General features: G+C 39.1%; 1 protein-coding gene across 1 annotated transcript in view; it reads right to left on the bottom strand.

The window, feature by feature from the left end:
• The window catches only part of cdr2l (cerebellar degeneration related protein 2 like), an 85284-nt gene extending 63293 nt beyond the window's left edge, over positions 1 to 21991 (bottom strand). The window contains exons 1-2 of the mRNA XM_089128861.1: positions 21788 to 21991; positions 21437 to 21555 (exon numbers count right to left, since the gene is read on the bottom strand). Coding sequence (XP_088984987.1) covers positions 21437 to 21515 — 79 coding nt within the window. The 5' untranslated portion in view covers positions 21516 to 21555; positions 21788 to 21991. The remainder of the gene's footprint in view (positions 1 to 21436; positions 21556 to 21787) is intronic.

The following is a 21991-nucleotide window of genomic DNA, read 5'->3' as shown; positions in this document are numbered from 1 at the left end:
GTCATAATCCAGAGTTTCAAGAAGATTGGGGATACTTAATTTTTCACCCAAAAAAAAAAAAACGTAAGGGGTAACACTGTCGTTTTTTTTTCTGGTCGAAATTTTGAGTTTTGATATCTCAGCTCTGGAAGGGTCTAGAGCCTCCATTTTTGCACTCAGGTCTAAGTCTCATGGCCCTCTATCATAATCCAGAGTTTCAAGAAGATTGGGGATACTTAATTTTTCGCCCCCAAAAAAAAAACATAAGGGGTAACACTGTCGTTTTTTTTTCAGGTAGAAATTTTGAGTTTCGATATCTCAGCTCTGGAAGGGTCTAGAGCCTCCATTTTTGCACTCAGGTCTAAGTCTCATGGCCCTCTGTCATAATCCAGAGTTTCAAGAAGATTGGGGATACTTAATTTTTCACCCAAAAAAAAAAAACGTAAGGGGTAACATTGTCGTTTTTTTTCTGGTCGAAATTTTGAGTTTCGATATCTCAGCTCTGGAAGGGTCTAGAGCCTCCATTGTTGCACTCAGGTCTAAGTCTCATGGCCCTCTATCATAATCCAGAGTTTCGTGAAAATTGGGGAAACTTAATTTTTCGCCCCAAAAAAAAAACGTAAGGGGTAACACTGTCGTTTTTTTTTCTGGTCGAAATTTTGAGTTTTTATATCTCAGCTCTAGAAGGGTTTAGAGCCTCCATTTTTGCACTCAGGTCTAAGTCTCATGGCCCCCTATCATAATCCAGAGTTTCGAGAAAATTGGGGAAGCTTAATTTTTCGCCCAAAAAAAAAACACGTAAGGGGTAACACACTGTCGTTTTTTTTTTTCTGGTCGAAATTTTGAGTTTCGATATCTCAGCTTTGGAAGGGTCTAGAGCCTCCATTTTTGCACTCAGGTCTAAGTCTCATGGCCCTCTGTCATAATCCAGAGTTTCAAGAAGATTGGGGATACTTAATTTTTCGCCCAAAAAAAAAAAACGTAAGGGGTAACACTGTCGTTTTTTTTTCTGGTCGAAATTTTGAGTTTCGATATCTCAGCTCTGGAAGGGTCTAGAGCCTCCATTTTTGCACTCAGGTCTAAGTCTCATGGCCCTCTATCATAATGTAGAGTTTCGAGAAAATTGGGGAAACTTAATTTTTCGCCCCAAAAAAAAACGTAAGGGGTAACACTGTCGTTTTTTTTTCTGGTCGAAATTTTGAGTTTCGATATCTCAGCTCTAGAAGGGTTTAGAGCCTCCATTTTTACACTCAGGTCTAAGTCTCATGGCCCTCTATCATAATCCAGAGTTTCGAGAAAATTGGGGAAACTTAATTTTTCGCCCAAAAAAAAAAAACGTAAGGGGTAACACTGTCGTTTTTTTTTCTGGTCGAAATTTTGAGTTTCGATATCTCAGCTCTAGAAGGGTTTAGAGCCTCCATTTTTGCACTCAGGTCTAAGTCTCATGGCCCTCTATCATAATCCAGAGTTTCGAGAAAATTGGGGAAACTTAATTTTTCGCCCAAAAAATAAAAAACGTAAGGGGTAACACTGTCGTTTTTTTTTCTGGTCGAAATTTTGAGTTTCGATATCTCAGCTCTGGAAGGGTCTAGAGACTCCATTTTTGCACTCAGGTCTAAGTCTCATGGCCCCCTATCATAATCCAGAGTTTTGAGAAAATTGTGAAAACTTAATTTTTCGCCCAAAAAAAAAAACGTAAGGGGTAACACTTTTGGGTTTTTTTCTGGTCGAAATTTTGAGTTTCGCTATCTCAGCTCTGGAAGGGTCTAGAGCCTCCATTTTTGCACTCAGGTCTAAGTCTCATGGCCCTCTATAATAATCCAGAGTTTCGAGAAAATTGGGGAAACTTAATTTTTCGCCCAAAAAAAAAAACGTAAGGGGTAACACTGTCGTTTTTTTTCTGGTCGAAATTTTGAGTTTCGATATCTCAGCTCTGGAAGGGTCTAGAGCCTCCATTTTTGCACTCAGGTCTATGTCTCATGGCCCTCTATCATAATCCAGAGTTTCGAGAAAATTGGGGAAACTTAATTTTTCCCCCCAAAAAAAAAAAAACGTAAGGGGTAACACTGTCGTTTTTTTTTCTGGTCGAAATTTTGAGTTTCGATATCTCAGCTCTGGAAGGGTCTAGAGCCTCCATTTTTGCACTCAGGTCTAAGTCTCATGGCCCTCTATCATAATCCAGAGTTTCGTGAAAATTGGGGAAACTTAATTTTTCGCCCAAAAAAAAAAACGTAAGGGGTAACACTGTCGTTTTTTCTTCTGGTCGAAATTTTGAGTTTCGATATCTCAGCTCTGGAACGGTCTAGAGCCTCCATTTTTGCACTCAGGTCTAAGTCTCATGGCCCCCTATCATAATCCAGAGTTTCGAGAAAATTGGGGAAACTTTTTTTTTTGCCAAAAAAAAAACGTAAGGGGTAACACTGTCGTTTTTTTTTCTGGTCGAAATTTTGAGTTTCGATATCTCAGCTCTGGAAGGGTCTAGAGCCTCCATTTTTGCACTCAGGTCTAAGTCTCATGGCCCCCTATCATAATCCAGAGTTTTGAGAAAATTGGGGAAACTTAATTTTTCGCCCAAAAAAAAAAAACGTAAGGGGTAACACTGTCGGTTTTTTTTCTGGTCGAAATTTTGAGTTTCGATATCTCAGCTCTGGAAGGGTCTAGAGCCTCCATTTTTGCACTCAGGTCTAAGTCTCATGGCCCCCTATCATAATCCAGAGTTTTGAGAAAATTGGGGAAACTTAATTTTTCGCCCAAAAAAAAAAAACGTAAGGGGTAACACTGTCGGTTTTTTTTCTGGTCGAAATTTTGAGTTTCGATATCTCAGCTCTGGAAGGGTCTAGAGCCTCCATTTTTGCACTCAGGTCTAAGTCTCATGGCCCTCTATCATAATCCAGAGTTTCGTGAAAATTGGGGAAACTTAATTTTTCGCCCCAAAAAAAAAAACGTAAGGGGTAACACTGTCGTTTTTTTTTCTGGTCGAAATTTTGAGTTTCGATATCTCAGCTCTGGAAGGGTCTAGAGCCTCCATTTTTGCACTCAGGTCTAAGTCTCATGGCCCCCTATCATAATCCAGAGTTTTGAGAAAATTGGGGAAACTTAATTTTTCGCCCAAAAAAAAAAAACGTAAGGGGTAACACTGTCGTTTTTTTTTCTGGTCGAAATTTTGAGTTTCGATATCTCAGCTCTGGAAGGGTCTAGAGCCTCCATTTTTGCACTCAGGTCTAAGTCTCATGGCCCTCTATCATAATCCAGAGTTTCGTGAAAATTGGGGAAACTTAATTTTTCGCCCAAAAAAAAAAACGTAAGGGGTAACACTGTCGTTTTTTTTTCTGGTCGAAATTTTGAGTTTTGATATCTCAGCTCTAGAAGGGTTTAGAGCCTCCATTTTTGCACTCAGGTCTAAGTCTCATGGCCCTCTATCATAATCCAGAGTTTCGAGAAAATTGGGGAAACTTAATTTTTCGCCCAAAAAAAAAAAAAAACGTAATGGGTAACACTGTCGTTTTTTTTTCTGGTCGAAATTTTGAGTTTCGATATCTCAGCTCTGGAAGGGTCTAGAGCCTCCATTTTTGCACTCAGGTCTAAGTCTCATGGCCCCCTATCATAATCCAGAGTTTCGAGAAAATTGGGGAAACTTAATTTTTCGCCCAAAAAAAAAAACGTAAGGGGTAACACTGTCGTTTTTTTTTTCTGGTCGAAATTTTGAGTTTCGATATCTCAGCTTTGGAAGGGTCTAGAGCCTCCATTTTTGCACTCAGGTCTAAGTCTCATGGCCCTCTGTCATAATCCAGAGTTTCAAGAAGATTGGGGATACTTAATTTTTCACCCAAAAAAAAAAAAAACGTAAGGGGTAACACTGTCGTTTTTTTTTCTGGTCGAAATTTTGAGTTTTGATATCTCAGCTCTGGAAGGGTCTAGAGCCTCCATTTTTGCACTCAGGTCTAAGTCTCATGGCCCTCTATCATAATCCAGAGTTTCAAGAAGATTGGGGATACTTAATTTTTCGCCCCCAAAAAAAAAACATAAGGGGTAACACTGTCGTTTTTTTTTCAGGTAGAAATTTTGAGTTTCGATATCTCAGCTCTGGAAGGGTCTAGAGCCTCCATTTTTGCACTCAGGTCTAAGTCTCATGGCCCTCTGTCATAATCCAGAGTTTCAAGAAGATTGGGGATACTTAATTTTTCACCCAAAAAAAAAAAACGTAAGGGGTAACACTGTCGTTTTTTTTCTGGTCGAAATTTTGAGTTTCGATATCTCAGCTCTGGAAGGGTCTAGAGCCTCCATTGTTGCACTCAGGTCTAAGTCTCATGGCCCTCTATCATAATCCAGAGTTTCGTGAAAATTGGGGAAACTTAATTTTTCGCCCAAAAAAAAAACGTAAGGGGTAACACTGTCGTTTTTTTTTCTGGTCGAAATTTTGAGTTTTTATATCTCAGCTCTAGAAGGGTTTAGAGCCTCCATTTTTGCACTCAGGTCTAAGTCTCATGGCCCCCTATCATAATCCAGAGTTTCGAGAAAATTGGGGAAGCTTAATTTTTCGCCCAAAAAAAAAACACGTACACACTGTCGTTTTTTTTTTTCTGGTCGAAATTTTGAGTTTCGATATCTCAGCTTTGGAAGGGTCTAGAGCCTCCATTTTTGCACTCAGGTCTAAGTCTCATGGCCCTCTGTCATAATCCAGAGTTTCAAGAAGATTGGGGATACTTAATTTTTCGCCCAAAAAAAAAAAACGTAAGGGGTAACACTGTCGTTTTTTTTTCTGGTCGAAATTTTGAGTTTCGATATCTCAGCTCTGGAAGGGTCTAGAGCCTCCATTTTTGCACTCAGGTCTAAGTCTCATGGCCCTCTATCATAATGTAGAGTTTCGAGAAAATTGGGGAAACTTAATTTTTCGCCCCAAAAAAAAACGTAAGGGGTAACACTGTCGTTTTTTTTTCTGGTCGAAATTTTGAGTTTCGATATCTCAGCTCTAGAAGGGTTTAGAGCCTCCATTTTTACACTCAGGTCTAAGTCTCATGGCCCTCTATCATAATCCAGAGTTTCGAGAAAATTGGGGAAACTTAATTTTTCGCCCAAAAAAAAAAAAACGTAAGGGGTAACACTGTCGTTTTTTTTTCTGGTCGAAATTTTGAGTTTCGATATCTCAGCTCTAGAAGGGTTTAGAGCCTCCATTTTTGCACTCAGGTCTAAGTCTCATGGCCCTCTATCATAATCCAGAGTTTCGAGAAAATTGGGGAAACTTAATTTTTCGCCCAAAAAATAAAAAACGTAAGGGGTAACACTGTCGTTTTTTTTTCTGGTCGAAATTTTGAGTTTCGATATCTCAGCTCTGGAAGGGTCTAGAGCCTCCATTTTTGCACTCAGGTCTAAGTCTCATGGCCCCCTATCATAATCCAGAGTTTTGAGAAAATTGTGAAAACTTAATTTTTCGCCCAAAAAAAAAAACGTAAGGGGTAACACTTTTGGGTTTTTTTCTGGTCGAAATTTTGAGTTTCGCTATCTCAGCTCTGGAAGGGTCTAGAGCCTCCATTTTTGCACTCAGGTCTAAGTCTCATGGCCCTCTATAATAATCCAGAGTTTCGAGAAAATTGGGGAAACTTAATTTTTCGCCCAAAAAAAAAAACGTAAGGGGTAACACTGTCGTTTTTTTTCTGGTCGAAATTTTGAGTTTCGATATCTCAGCTCTGGAAGGGTCTAGAGCCTCCATTTTTGCACTCAGGTCTATGTCTCATGGCCCTCTATCATAATCCAGAGTTTCGAGAAAATTGGGGAAACTTAATTTTTCCCCCAAAAAAAAAAAAAACGTAAGGGGTAACACTGTCGTTTTTTTTTCTGGTCGAAATTTTGAGTTTCGATATCTCAGCTCTGGAAGGGTCTAGAGCCTCCATTTTTGCACTCAGGTCTAAGTCTCATGGCCCTCTATCATAATCCAGAGTTTCGTGAAAATTGGGGAAACTTAATTTTTCGCCCAAAAAAAAAAAACGTAAGGGGTAACACTGTCGTTTTTTCTTCTGGTCGAAATTTTGAGTTTCGATATCTCAGCTCTGGAACGGTCTAGAGCCTCCATTTTTGCACTCAGGTCTAAGTCTCATGGCCCCCTATCATAATCCAGAGTTTCGAGAAAATTGGGGAAACTTTTTTTTTTGCCAAAAAAAAAAACGTAAGGGGTAACACTGTCGTTTTTTTTTCTGGTCGAAATTTTGAGTTTCGATATCTCAGCTCTGGAAGGGTCTAGAGCCTCCATTTTTGCACTCAGGTCTAAGTCTCATGGCCCTCTGTTATAATCCAGAGTTTCAAGAAGATTGGGGATACTTAATTTTTCGCCCCAAAAAAAAAACATAAGGGGTAACACTGTCGTTTTTTTTTCAGGTAGAAATTTTGAGTTTTCGATATCTCAGCTCTGGAAGGGTCTAGAGCCTCCATTTTTGCACTCAGGTCTAAGTCTCATGGCCCTCTATCATAATCCAGAGTTTCGAGAAAATTGGGGAAACTTAATTTTTCGCCCAAAAAAAAATCGTAAGGGGTAACACTGTCGTTTTTTTTTCTGGTCGAAATTTTGAGTTTCGATATCTCAGCTCTGGAAGGGTCTAGAGCCTCCATTTTTGCACTCAGGTCTAAGTCTCATGGCCCTCTATCATAATCCAGAGTTTCGTGAAAATTGGGGAAACTTAATTTTTCGCCCAAAAAAAAAAACGTAAGGGGTAACACTGTCGTTTTTTTTTCTGGTTGAAATTTTGAGTTTTGATATCTCAGCTCTAGAAGGGTTTAGAGCCTCCATTTTTGCACTCAGGTCTAAGTCTCATGGCCCTCTATCATAATCCAGAGTTTTGAGAAAATTGGGGAAACTTAATTTTTCGCCCAAAAAAAAAAAAAACGTAAGGGGTAACACTGTCGGTTTTTTTTCTGGTCGAAATTTTGAGTTTCGATATCTCAGCTCTGGAAGGGTCTAGAGCCTCCATTTTTGCACTCAGGTCTAAGTCTCATGGCCCTCTATCATAATCCAGAGTTTCGTGAAAATTGGGGAAACTTAATTTTTCGCCCAAAAAAAAAAACGTAAGGGGTAACACTGTCGTTTTTTTTTCTGGTCGAAATTTTGAGTTTTGATATCTCAGCTCTAGAAGGGTTTAGAGCCTCCATTTTTGCACTCAGGTCTAAGTCTCATGGCCCTCTATCATAATCCAGAGTTTCGAGAAAATTGGGGAAACTTAATTTTTCGCCCAAAAAAAAAAAAAAAACGTAAGGGGTAACACTGTTGTTGTTTTTTTGGTCGAAATTTTGAGTTTCGATATCTCAGCTCTGGAAGGGTCTAGAGCCTCCATTTTTTCACTCAGGTCTAAGTCTCATGGCCCCCTATCATAATCCAGAGTTTTGAGAAAATTGGGGAAACTTAATTTTTCGCCCAAAAAAAAAAACCGTAAGGGGTAACACTGTCGGGTTTTTTTCTGGTCGAAATTTTGAGTTTCGATATCTCAGCTCTGGAAGGGTCTAGAGCCTCCATTTTTGCACTCAGGTCTAAGTCTCATGGCCCTCTGTCATAATCCAGAGTTTCGAGAAAATTTGGGAAACTTAATTTTTCGCCCCCAAAAAAAAAAAACGTAAGGGGTAACACCAGAGGTCTCAAACTCGCGGCCCGCGGGCCGCAAGTGATATTTTGTGGCCCCCCACTTGACATTAAAGTTTAATGTGAGTGCGGCCCGCCGTTGCGTTTTCCGTGTTTTTTTTTCCCTTATGGGCTACCAGATAGCCTCGTGACAGCTTACGGTGGGTCTGTTGCAATAGTTGTCATAGACAACCACGAAGTACAAACATATACTGCGCCTGGAAAAAATGAGCGCGTCGCTTCAATTATGAGCGCGCTTGATGCGCGCATACATTTGAAACAAACTTGAGCGTGCAAAATATGTGAGCGCGATATGTGAACAGCCCCAAGGCAAGCTTCTACCACCGAATCAGGCCACAGCTACTGTTAGCTCACGAGCGACGTGTTGGATATCCCTGCTCTAAAACAATGTGAGAATAATAATTTTGAGCTTGTAATATGTGTTGTGTCTGAACGCGTTCAATGAACGACAGTTCATGAACTTGTTCATATTTTGGACGAATGTGAACTGAACGTAGCCTACTGTATTACTGCCTGATGAACGTTACAGTGAACTCGTTCATTCTAGTGTCTGTGAACCGAGGAGCGAGGAGGCGTCGTAAGATCATTTAAAAGGGTTTTATGAGGTCGGTGAGGATGGGAAAATCGTACGTATGTGCAAACTATGCCCGTCGACAAAATAATTGTTATCTGTGGTTGTATATGGGCTGTGGCAATAATAATAGCCTAATAATAAAAAAGAAGCCCGCAGCAACATATGGAAAAAAAGAACTATGAACTAGTTAATTTTTTGAAGTATGAAATATGAACTGAACTAGTTCATTTTAAAATTTGTGAACTGAACTTTGATCCAACCGGTTGATAAGAAGGTTTGCTTTGATATGTGCAAAGTCAGTAATTTGACACTATACATGTGTAGACACTATATGTGTAGAAGACACTATCATGTGTAGAAAGAATTATTTGTATTTCAAAAGCAATAATTGTTTTACTAAGTATAATAAAAGGAAATGTGCCTTACGGAAAAAAACAAAAACAAAAAAAACATTCAATATAATACTGTTGTATAAAGAAAATAAAAAGCAAATATGACTATCACAAAGATGTTGTGTATAAGAAAAAGACAAAGAAAGTTTGTAAAATGAACTTCAACTGTCAGAAGGACAGCTCATGAAGAACCAATCATGTACAGAAATGAATGTTCAAATTCAGAGGAACAGTTCAGAAGAAACATTAATAATAAAGATTGAGAAGATTGGATCAGTTGTGCTCCATTTTTGGAATACTTAAATACAATTTTTTTTTTTTTTGGAATACATGATGCGGCCCGGCCCGGCCTGACCCAGACTCTATCTCCAGCGGCCCCCAGTTAATTTGAGTTTGAGACCCCTGTTCTAGAGCATCATATTCGAATGATTTCTGAAGGATCATGCGACACTGAAGACTGGTCCTCAAATTTAGTTTTGATCACAGGAATAAATTGCATCTTAATATACAGTATACATCAGTATTTTATAAAATGAAAACAATATTTCACAATATTACTGTTTTTACTGTATTTCTGATCACATAAATGACTTGGTGAGCATGGCAGACTTATTAGCAAATCTTAGCAAGCCATCATGCATATTTTATTACAGGTCAAATAAAGATAATAGTAAATTCAGTCTGATGGGACTGAATTAAAGCAAAATCAATTAATTGAGTGGATTTGTAACAGATAAAATACAGAATTATGCTGATAATATAATGCCTGACACACTTGAAATGATTGACTGGTTCTGACATTGACTACTTTAAATAAGTCTCTAAATGTGAGATTGCACATTTATATTTTTTAGTATTTAGTTCTTTGAACATACACAGCATGGCCTCTCATACAGTACCTCATTGCTTGAATAAAACCGTTGTGTGTGTGTACCGATGGTTTACGCTGCGCTCTTGTTATGTTCAAGTAGCTGTACCTCACACAAGCAGAGTGTGTTGCTCTGTGGTTGCTGGAATTAGAGGCGTCGGTGTGTTAAAACCTGAGGAAGGAGCGAAACGAGGGCAGAGAAAATCCTGCGGTTTAATTCCGCCTAAAGGAGGTGATTTTATTTAATCCTCCGTGTTCTCTGGTGAAAATGAGCCAGAGGGACGACGGCCAAGATGTGACTGAAGAAATCAAAGATGAAGAGAACGAGAGGCAGGATCCAATGACTGTGAGGCGCGTGAAGGCCAGTACAGTCGGATAATAGATATTTTAGATATTTGGCATTCTGTCACTATTTTGACAAACAGCAGAAAGAGAAGAATAGGATAGAGAATAAGAAATGTCTACTTGAGTGGGAGAAGACCAGAATCTTCAATGGTTTCCTTATAGTTGCACGTTTAACTAGGATCAAACATAGATATCTATATAAAGGCTAGATGTCTCACGGCTGAGTATTTATCGTCATCACCGGTGGCCATCTTGTCACAGACAGGCTTTCTGGCGGGCTCTGTGAATTACTCTTATCTCGTTGAAATCTTGGCGGATTTACAAACGGTTTGGTTTCTTACAAACGTTATTAAGGATGATTATTTATTAATACATTTATTATTCATAAGTATGCAGTATCATAACCACATCTCTGCCGTTTATAACAAACAAGGCCGTTTGAAGATCGGTAGAAAATTGAGCAAGTTACGGTGATTTAAAAAGTACATGCACCGTTAAAACAATGTTACCAGTGAGCGAGCTGCCTGTGACAAGATGGCCGCCAGGTGCTGACGTCGACCTCCATTGGCCAGCAGCGCGGACGAGATATCTAGCCTTTATATACATATCTATGGGATCAAACATATTTTAACATCAAATGTTTGTGAAACCTTGACACTATGTTTCCATTAACCTATTTTTTTAACACAAAATTTGGGTTGTTGCATAAAATTAAATAAAACGCTGGATGGAAATGGCAGGATGCGTATCAATGCAAAAAATGCGCATAAAAAGCTAACGCGCTTAACTTAGGTAGATCATTTTGCGCATAAATTATGATGGAAACACATTTTCTGAATAAATCCCTCAGTGCGCAACAAAAACTCGCATGACTTTTTCCTCAGAGGATGCGATTGGATAACTGGACTAACCCGCGGACCAATCACAATGCAGCGTCTCAAATGTTGGTTTGTTCATTCTGAAATAGGGATCGACCGATATGGATGTTTTAGTGCCGATACGATACCGATTTTTTTCCCCCCCATCAGCCTTAGCCGATGACCGATACGGGCTGCCGATTTTCTTGAGCCGATATTTGGAGCCGATACATTTTGCTCGCTAAATTTACTTCATAAAAATGACATGAAGTTAACAAATGTTACAGGTCTCGATTTAACAAAAGTAACATTTATTTAACTTTAAAAAACAATATTTAACAAAGAGTAAAAACGTGAGGTAGAACAAGAACAAGTAGATAAACAATTTAACAAATATTAAAAACATGAGGTAGAACAAAAAGTTCAGTGCTGAAAATAAATATTTAAGCATAAATATATGTTTTTAATAATTACACTATTGCACACAGTAGCAACCAGCATAATAAAGTGCACACTGTACTTCATTTTAAAAGTAACTTAAAAAGTACATTTTTACTTAAAAAGTAAATTTTTCTGTGCCGGGAAAAACTATCGGCGAACGCAGCAGTCGCGTATCGGCCGATTCCGATACACGTAAAAAACGCAAATATCGGCCCGATATATCGGTCGATCACTATTCTGAAATGCTTGAGATTTTTTGAAATCGAATTCCCTCTCAGAAGCGTCTCACACGACTCTCAAACACCAGTTCATCCGAACGCAAGTCCTTCATGATGGAGGAATAACGATGATTACAGCAACCTCCATTTTTAATACAGATGTTTTGCAGCAATATTCCAGGAAGCGACGATTTTGTCCTCTTGAACACTACTTTATTCCCAAATGTTTACGCAACATTCCAATTTTGTTAAATTCGCAAGTTTGGATGGGAAGAGCTAATGTTTGGTTGTATTATATATAGGCTATATATGTCCCTCCGGAGTCTCCCATTCCTTGTTTTTCCTCCACAGCCGTATCTCCATAGAGAGTGCAGTGTGTGATTTGACACTAAACCCCCCATTCAGAAACACAAACACAGTCCCCCGGTCTCCTCAGATGGCGTTTCAATACCCAGCAGACACCGGGAACATGCTAACGGAGACAGCATCACACACAGGGGAGGAAGTGACATCGTGGGAGGCGCTGAAGTATTAAGATCTGAATCATTGACCTCCATTACACTAACGTGAATGCAGACATTTATCATGAGATGAAACAATGTCAGCGACGAGGCAAACATGCCATAGTGAGGAAACAGAGCGCCACACGCATAAATCATACAAGAGCGTTTGGGGGCCGCTCACTGTTACACACTTTCCTCCTGTGTCTGTGTGTGGAAACCCATCCCATGAGAGTCGAGAGAGAAACGCAGGTAAACACATATACTGTAAGTGGGTATCAAAACCATTCGTTTACATTTCATTCGAGTGGTTTTCTCGCAGTACATTATAGGGATGCACCGATATAAACCGCCAATGGCTAAATGAAATCCTGTTTTACTATTGTCACTTAAAATGTTCTCTATAAACATCTCGAATTCCTCAAAGTGAAATCTGACATGAAATTGATTATGAACAGGGAGATTAAAGGGATAGTTCACTTTGAAATTAATTTTTGATATGTTTTATCTTACCTCAAGGGCATCCACGATTTAGGCGTCTTTGTTTCCACAGTATTTTCAATTTTGACATTTTTCAGTAAACCGTTGTTGTCTATCAGTCATACACTGGAGGCTAAGGGGGTCCACCAAAAAGCATGCACAGAGAAGTCCAAATTAAACATGATTTAATGACTCGTAAATGTAAGTACACATTGATGGCCTAAGACACGAAACGAGCGGTTTTTGTGAGAAAACGAACAGTATTTATATCGTTTTTACCTCGTGTAACCACAGTGATCTGAATCAGTTGTTCAATGTCCAACTGAACCGAACTGAATCAGTTCAATGTTACGCCGGAAGTGATCGCTTGCGTGTGACGTCACTCAATATTTACACAGAGATTTCGGAAGTTTTACCGTTTACTAAACATACTGTATTTAGATATACCGAAATCGTCTTCCATTGCCGTTTCCCGTATATCTAAATATGTTTAGTGAAAGGTAAAACTTCAGAAATCTCTGTGACGTCGGCGCACACAAGCGATCACTTCCGGCGCATGCGCAGACCGAAGCGCCCGTGCCACCAGAACATTTTGTCATAGCTATGATTACAAGAAGTAAAAACGATATAAATACGGTTCGTTTTCTCACACAAACCGCTCGTTTCGTGTCTTAGGCCATCAATGTGTACTTACATTTACGAGTCATTAAATCATGTTTAATTTGGACTTCTCTGTGCATGCTCTTTGGTGGACCCCCTTAGCCCCCAGTGTATGACTGACAGACAACAACGGTTTGACTGAAAAATGTCAAAATTGAAACTACTGCGGAAACAAAGACACCTACATCTTGGATGCCCTTGAGGTAAGATAAAACATACCAAAAATTAATTTCAAAGTGAACTATCCCTTTAACTGATAAAGGAGATGACTGTTTGTTTAGTTCTTTTAACCATTTATTGATTAATTTCGAACGGTAAACAGACAGTTTCACCAGAACTCCTTTACTTAGTGTCCTCTATCTCTTTTTACTGGACACCCTGCAGCCAATCAGAATCGAGTATTCACCCAGACCATGGTATAAAACCCAAATGCTAAACTCACAGTACGATGCAGCGTTGGAGAAATGGACTCGCTAGTCACTAGTTTGAGTCTGTCACACTACCAAAAGAAAGAATTCCTGATATTATGTATTATGTAACATTTTATTGATTTGGTTAAAATTGTGCATCCTTCCTACATTACTGTAAATGTTAACACTGGTATCACAGCACTTCTTGGATAAGGTTGTTACATAACCACAGCAGAATATGATACTCTGTACAGTCAGACATGTTTAGTAACAGCCTTGAACATGAAACAAGGTCAGCGGTGATCTCTGAGGAGCCACATCCTAATTAAGGGTTTTTCTTAATTAACATTCTCAATGAGGATGTGCTTCTCTGAAGAGCCTTTTCAAGCCAACATGCCGTGCCCCACTCGCCCGAGGACATATATAGGCCTCGTGTGCACTGAGGTTTTCTGCACGTGTGGTTTCAGATCAACACACGACAAGACGGCAAACCAAGATCAAGAGTAAAGCCCTTTACAACGACTGCTCACGCTGAATCTTTACATCCTCCACCAGCACAAAACAGAGGTTTGACCAGATCTACTACTCACTGTATCGTGAGCAGTGCTTGCCAACAAAACGCTGAAGTCATAATCCACTCGTAAACATGTAATTAACTGTATGACATGGAATGACATTGGATTTAGCAAAATATGGAAAGTTAAATTAAAAAAGAAATATGAAAAGGAATGTGCACATCTCAGTGTGAATGAATAGAGTGCCGAAGTTACGACGTCACTCTGTAGGCCAAAACGCGGAAGTGAGGTAGCATTTTAGCATTACGGTTCCCTCGCTCTAAAGCCTATGGGATTTTTGAATGGGTTTTTGCTAAATCGCCTGAAATAAGGTCTGTGGTGAACAAAGCCTCTAAATATTTTCACGTTTTGATCTATGACATAGAACACACAGTTATAACCTGCTTGTGGTTTTTTAAACTTTACTGTGTCTGATTGTGTTTTTTAAAATCTTTATTTAGGCTTCAAAATGTATACATTTTGGATTAACTTGTAAAGATTATCTTGCTAGACAAAACGTGTAAGGGTCACAACTCTTTGTTGAACACAGATCTTATTTTTTTGTGATTTTCCAAAAGTCTATGGGGAAAATGCATTGCTTTTTCGTTGGAGGGAACCCATGCGCCGCTAGCTTCCGAGTTGTCCTACAAAGTGACGTCATCACATCCGTCTCATTACATATTTATATGAACTTCACCAGCATTTCAACTTCGTTTCTGATAAAACTATCGTCAAATAGAAACAAACTTAAAGCCAAAATAAAAGTTTGGTTTATGGATGTGTCAAAAGCGATACTTTGGTAAGTCGATACTGAAATTTAAAAAAAAATGTTAATTTACATAAAAACGTTATAATGTCATTGAAAAATATAACAGTAAGAGAGAAAAATATCAGATTATTCTCTCTTACTGTTATATTATAATGTGAAACTATTGCAGGTGTTTTTCATTGCATGTTCATTTTTAGGGACATTATTTTGTAGTCTGAGGTGATTTTTTTAAGGTTTACAGGGGTCGTGATCAAAAAGGTTTGTACGAGTATCAAAAGTTTCTATTTACAACGTGTTTTTGCAGAGTTGAGCTTTGTAGCCAATCACAGCAATATTCGTTGAGCCAATAAGAGGCGTTTATGTTGGGATATGTTTAGGCTGCAGAGATGATGTATTTGTGTTGGCCAAACCGGACGTTAACATCATCCTGGTTCCCTCGACAAAAACACAACTGGATTTTTCCATTGGCCTTAGGATTATTGCAGAAAATAAAGGGGCTGGTGTCATAGACTTAGAATAAGCCAGGATTAGGCCTTAGTTCATTAGGGCATTCAAGTAGCTTTTATAATCGTAACCTAGAGAAAAAATGTATAAAACATTATCCTTGTGTAAATCTTGAGACAAAATGCCACTGACATATTTCCAGTTAAAACAACTCAGACATGTATTTTGTCTGGGACTCGGCTTAAACCCTGTCTGTGACAAACAAAAGCTTATGATTCTTACATGTTTTGTTCATCTTGATAATCTTCCCAAATTTACAACTTTTATGATTTTTTTTTTTTGTTTGTTTTTTTTTACAATCGGCAAAAGTCAAAAACTATATGGACTCCTTATACACCCTATGCGGTGTCCTTTAGGTCTCTCCAAGTGTCCTTTTTTGGAAATACATCTAAATTTATTTTGAAAAAAAATGCAGAAAATCATCTGCATTGGGAATATCATCCATCAATCTGATAGCTTTCTTTGCTGTATATAGAGAGCCTAAGTCCCTCCCCTTCCGGTCGACCACCATGGGACCTTATTTAAAAAAAAATATTGTATGGTAGTCAATGGCGAGAGACAACAAATATTTTGATCGCGTTTGAATTGTGCCCTGAATTAGACATTATGTTTGTCAGTTTAAAAGATACGTTTTAAAGTCAAGAAAGTTGCAGTTTGATGTAAAACCATTGAGGTATAAGAGTGTGAAGATATGCAATTACAAAGACTACAAACCCCAAAGGCACACATTTTCTCTTATGAATGAAGCTAACTTTACTGAAGCTAACGTCTGTCATTTTTTCCATAGTCTTACGTTATAATCGTAGCGTTACACCATCATGCCTGAGAGTTTTGTACCAGACTGCACACACACAAGCAGCGGATCTCGCTCGTTGTTTCGCTTCCCGGGAGACGTAGTTCTTGGAGCGATTTTCGCATAAAACTAAATGTTACTCTTCTGTTTTATGAAAAAATGAGACTTTCAGAATTATCTTTTAAATTGACAAACATCATATGTGTTATTCAGGGCACAGTTCACACAGAATAAAAAGAGAAGTCGTCTCTCGCCATTGACTATCACACATATTTTTTTCCGAAATAAGGTCCCATGAGCCGAAAGCGGAGGGGAGGGACTTGGGCTCTCTATAGCAAATGATGACAAAATGAATGCGTTAAACGAGATAAATGATGCATGCTTAATTTCAATGGTGAATAATCATACCCTATTTGTGTGATTAATCACGATTAAAAAACATTAATCTATTGACAGCCCTATTGAAAATAGATCTGTGCATTAATCTGTGCTCTTTATCTGTTAGCTCCTGTAATGCGTCTCTTTGATTTTCATTGGATCTTTTTAATTATTTAATAGTTTCTATTTTCAAATAGTACAAAAATCTATTAAAATAAAACCATTACTATAGCTTTTGCTACGGTGCCGAAATGTGAAATTTTACTGGTAGGATAGGAATATATTGGCATTGTTCAGAAGAATTTACTTCTTAAAAGTAATAATAATTATTAGGGATGCACTGATGTGTTGCCATACAAAAGGGTCCATCAAAAGGGGGCAAAAATATGCATTGGAACTCGTTCGTGTGTGAAGAAAATGAAAAATGAGAAAATGTCTTGTTTGGAAATACTTTCCATTGGCTGACGATGACGACAGAGTTACAATTTGTAAGCTCTGCAATGCTACAACTTCACAATCTCAAAAAATATAGAACCATTACATTTGCAGCGCAAATATGTAGGATGAGTTATGAGTTTAGTAAACCAAAGTTTAGTTATGACTAGAGGTTTGTTCAAATCCCTTAAGAATGAGCAACAACCATGTTTGCCTTTTCAAATATCCCTGTTTTAGGCTACGTTTACACAACAAAGATATATATGCATAAAATGGGAGACGTTTTTCCTTTGAGTTTTTCACAGACACCATTGTCAAACCGATCCCCATTAACACACATCCACGTAAACGACTAAAAACGCTTTATTCTGCTGCCAGACCACTAGATGGCGATGAAACACTATAGACTGAACGCATAATACGCATGTGTGTGACGTCACCGTTTTATGAGATTCGCGTTTTTTGTCATTTACATAAAGACAGTTTTCAAAAACGTACACTTGCACAAAGTTCACATTTTCAGGCCCCCAAAACAGATGTCGTGTAAAACAAACGGCCAAAACGCATACAAAGTTTACGTTTTTGGTTGAAAGCGGTGTCGTGTAAACAGCCCCTCAGTGTCCATCCAGCTCATTAGACATAATTATGAGTTATGCAACCAAATGTAGGTAAATAAAAGACTAAAACACATCATGCATGATTGAGAATATATTTGCTCTGCCATTCAAGCGGATAATCTCTGTGTACTGTGAGCTTGCGTCTGAAGTGTCTCTTGGCTGAGTGATGTGGTCTTTCACCCTCGTTCTGCCCAGCTCAAAAGAGAGAGAGTCGCAATCACATCACTCCAGCATTAATGCCGCTCCAGTCGCATACTGAACTCTTTCGCCCAGGGTGAAGTCCAGTGGTTTCGCTTCAGAAGAGGAAATCACTCTTTAGGGTGAAGCGATATCAAATCGTGGCCCTGAAACCACAATCTATACAGAAAATACACTTCAAAACCAACGTGCCACTGTGTTATTTATCACAACGCCACTGAGCGAGGGTTATATTTCACTCTTTTCAGATCTGAGCGGGCGCTTCCTAAAACGCAGTTTCCTCTGCTGATGGATTGCTTCGATATCCTGAAACGGATCAATATGGAGTCTCTGAGAAAGACATCACTCCATTAGCACAGAGTAGAGATATTACTTAGCTAATTTGATTGTGAAAAAACATGCCTCTAAACATGGTATCATTAGAGGTCTTCCTGTCGCTGGCGGTGCATTTCTGAAGCATGTCTAAACATGCGAGTCAAGCTTATTGCGATAATGGTGGAAGTAAGCCAATGAAAAACGGTAAGAAGATACGAGACTTGACCGTTCCCAACGAGTCACCTCAGTCAAAGGATTGTTCATCCTTAAATCCCTATTGATCCTTCGCAGGGAGCTTGATTGACAGGTGATCTTACCAATAATACTTCGCCATCCGCCATTTTGTCCGACAAAGCAGTCAGGAGAGATAGACGATTAACATGGGAGGGTATGAACTCGATAAACGTAGAGTACTGACGCCTTTCCGCGGTTAAAACAACACTCCTTCTTATGTTCATTCATGTTTATTTAATGCTATAAATGATCTAGAAGGAAGAGATGATCGGATCACGAGCAGCTTTATGCCTGGATCAGATTACACAATTTTTTTTTGTTGTCTCTTACGATAGTCACCGTGTCAGATTACGCGATTTTGACTCCTAAAAGCTTGTCGTGGACAAGACGCATGTCAGACTACATGTTGCTTCCTGACCAGTCATCGCGTGCCGTGTGATGTCATCGAGATCTTGACGATTTTGACTCCTAAAATCTTGTCGTGTCGTGGACAAGAAACTTGTCAGACTACACGTTGCTTCCTGACCAGTCATCGCATGCCGTCTTTAACGACGCGCTTGATGTCATCGAGAAGGCGAAAATAGTAGCGAGTGACTTCCAGAAACAAACGTAAACAAACAATGGATGAAGCGGTGAGTGTTGTATTGGCTGTCCTGTGTTCAGAAAAAAAGTAAAAAAAAAAGAAAGAAAACCCGACAATGGACACGTTCCTGGATTGCTCGAAGGGCTGTCAATCCTCCAAAGAGAACTTGAGGTAAAATATTGATTTCTTATATATTTTTAGTTTTAACGTTAGCACCATCGTCTCTCTTTCATTTCGCCATTTTTGAAAGTTGTGTACGGAAAAGCTTCTGTGCTCCTATTGGTCAACCTCATACATGTGACCGAACAGTCGTGGACGACCGTTAAAAAAATCGTCTTTTTTGTCCTGATGTCACGAAGCATCGCAGACGCGACATAGGTTGTCGCCCACTATGAAACACTATACGAGATGATACGATAGAATCTTGCGTCCCGACGCTCGTTGTCATTTACGAATCCCCACGACACCCTACGTCAAATGGATCGTGCCAAAATCGGGCTAAAATCGTGTAATCTGAACCAGGCATTAGCTGATAGCCACAAAACGGTATTTATTGTTTAAATTTCTTTAAAAAAAAAAGACCAAATTTGAAAGGCGAGACTTTGTTTAATATGTTTAATATCAAAATTAACCTGGTCTGTCAGCGTGTTGTCAATCCGCGATATATTTTTCACTGTGTGAGAACATGGTGTGTGTGAGAGCAGCGTAGCTTGTCGGACATAGCGACAGTAACTAAGGGGGGCGGGTCTTTGCGAACGGTCAATTCCTCTAATTCAAATTCTCCATTTGCCTTCCTTCCCATTCAGTCAAACCTAATGCATCCAGACACCTTCAACATTTCTCATGTTTTCACAGTTTAACCTCTACAGTTTAGAAAATGGTAATATATTATGACTAGGGATGCATGATATATCGGCCACCATATCGGTATCGGCCGATATATGTTCATTTTTAATGTTATCGTTATCGGCCTGGTAAGAAAATGTGGCCGATATATTAAAGCCGATAAATAATGTATTATTCCCTTCAGCTGAGACACTTGTTGAGCACTGTTTACGTTTTTACGAATTCCTTTAAATAAGATTGAAATGTCTTAAAAAAAAAAGGAAAATACGGTTCATTGCAACATGTGCAGCACAAATCTGTCATATCGGCTACATAACACTATAATGAGAACATCATTATAATCGTGCGCTTGGGACATGGGTTTAATTGTGAGACTTTTGTTTTTGTAATCAGGCTCTCAAAATTGTATAAAAATTTGGATTTCAATTTATCGGCCAATATATCAGCTATCGGCTGTCAAATAAAAAGAATTATCGGTTATCGGTATCCGCCAAAATTTTCATATCGGTGCATCCCTAATTATGACAAGAACTCAGTTGATATTTCACTGGTTTTATCTGTCCTTCTGTTAGACTGTCTCACAAATGAATTTAGGTGAATATCTGTCAGCTGTTAAATTTAATGACACAATTAGATAATACCAATATAGGTCAACAAATTACCAAGCAGTGCTTAATTTTGTTCAGTCTGTGTTGTAACAAAAATGTCACATCAGCAAAACATGATCAGGACAAAGTGTCTAAATAATTTTTGGTCCCAAAATCTTATAAATGTTACTTGTAGTCACTGTATGAAGGATGTTGGGGTATAATAAGTCTCAGTTTGCTATTCTCACTAACATAAATGAACTTTAGTGTCCCGCACCCTCTAGTAAAAACACATTAAAAATGATATCTGGTGCCTAAATAATTTTTGGTTTTACTGTATAAGTGTGTCGGATCTAATTTAGGCATTCGGTTACCGGCCTATCATCAATTTCTAGAGTACAGCGAAACAAAGTGTCCTGAAATACACCGAGATCGGTCACAGGCTGTTCTACAGCTCAGCGTTTTCAGAGGGCAGAGCGAGGGCAATGACATCATCCTAAACCAAGAGAGAGCCGTGTTTGTGCCGTCCATCCAGGTCTCCTCTCGTTCAAACACAGCGTGATGATATTGAAATAACTGGACCGGGGGGGAAACGTCGGAAAACTCAAGATTGGAAAATAATCCAATCTGACATGCGAAACAGCTGTTGCATTGTTCAGTCCAGAAACCAAATGGCTCCCAATTGACCACGTCGAGATCCCATTACTTTTCCAGTTGTTCCTGTTGACTTCAGATTATTTTTTTTAACTTGTAACTACTAGCTGATGAAAACAGACCATTAAATCACATTTATACTTTTATCGAAGGCAGCTTACAACAAGCGATTTATGAATGCGATGCACCATCCACTATCCAAAGCTGTTGGTAGATTGTGAAGGTTTAAGAAAAGCAAATATCAGCTGATGTATATGATGCATCTCTGCTTACTGTCTACAATGGAAATAAATAACACATGAATGCTTAGACTCGGTTAGTGATGGGGAGATTAGACCAGACTGAGCTAATGCTGGGCATCTGGACTGACACAGGTCCAGAGGAAGACGTCATGCATTTACAGTCATCACAGATGCTCTCTAACCTTCAACCTCGAATGCATTTACAAATATGACACGATCGAGACTCTATAAATACAGAGGAAACCATTGTGTCTACACACAATAAGCACTTTCTTTGTCCGTGGTTTGTCATTCTCTAGCTCTCTCTCTCACACACACGCACGCACGTCACACACCCGTCTTTGTTGTCAAACTGATGCGGTTTGTGGCGTTTAATTCTCACCTTGCTCCAGGTCTCTCTGGTCGTACCAGGGCTCGTCCTCTTCCGTGACAAACTCGTCCATTCTGTCGGCTCGGAGCATCAGTGTGTCGCGGTAAACGGAGGCTCAAAGATGCGGAGATCTATCAAAGCGATACAAATGCATGAGATTGCAACACCTGCCTTGTCAAGGCGTTCATGGACTACATTTACAGTTGCATTAAAAACACACAGACTTTCCTAGATGTCCATATTGTGCGTTAAAAACACACTTTAACCAGCTATTTTGTACGCTGAATAAATGTGTGTTTTTTCGAGCGGCATCCGCGATGGAGAGATCCGCTCAACGCAACAATGACAGCGCGAGCTACTTACTGCGAACAAACACGCGCTCCGTCCGCGTCAAATGTTTCCAGCATGCCAGGAGAACATTTCCTACGAATTAAAGGAAATGTCACGGTGTTGCCATTTAGTTTTGTCACGTTCAATCCCTCCCACTGCCGTACTAAGCGCGGATATCTCTCCTCATCCGAGTTCCCAACAACATCCCGTTGGTTTCGCCCGAGATGATGAAGTATC

The sequence above is a fragment of the Pimephales promelas genome, chromosome 3 (assembly GCF_988280905.1).
Source record: "Pimephales promelas chromosome 3, fPimPro1.hap1.1, whole genome shotgun sequence".
Classification (NCBI taxonomy): Eukaryota; Metazoa; Chordata; class Actinopteri; order Cypriniformes; family Leuciscidae; genus Pimephales; species Pimephales promelas.
This window is presented reverse-complemented; position numbering and strand designations above follow the sequence as displayed.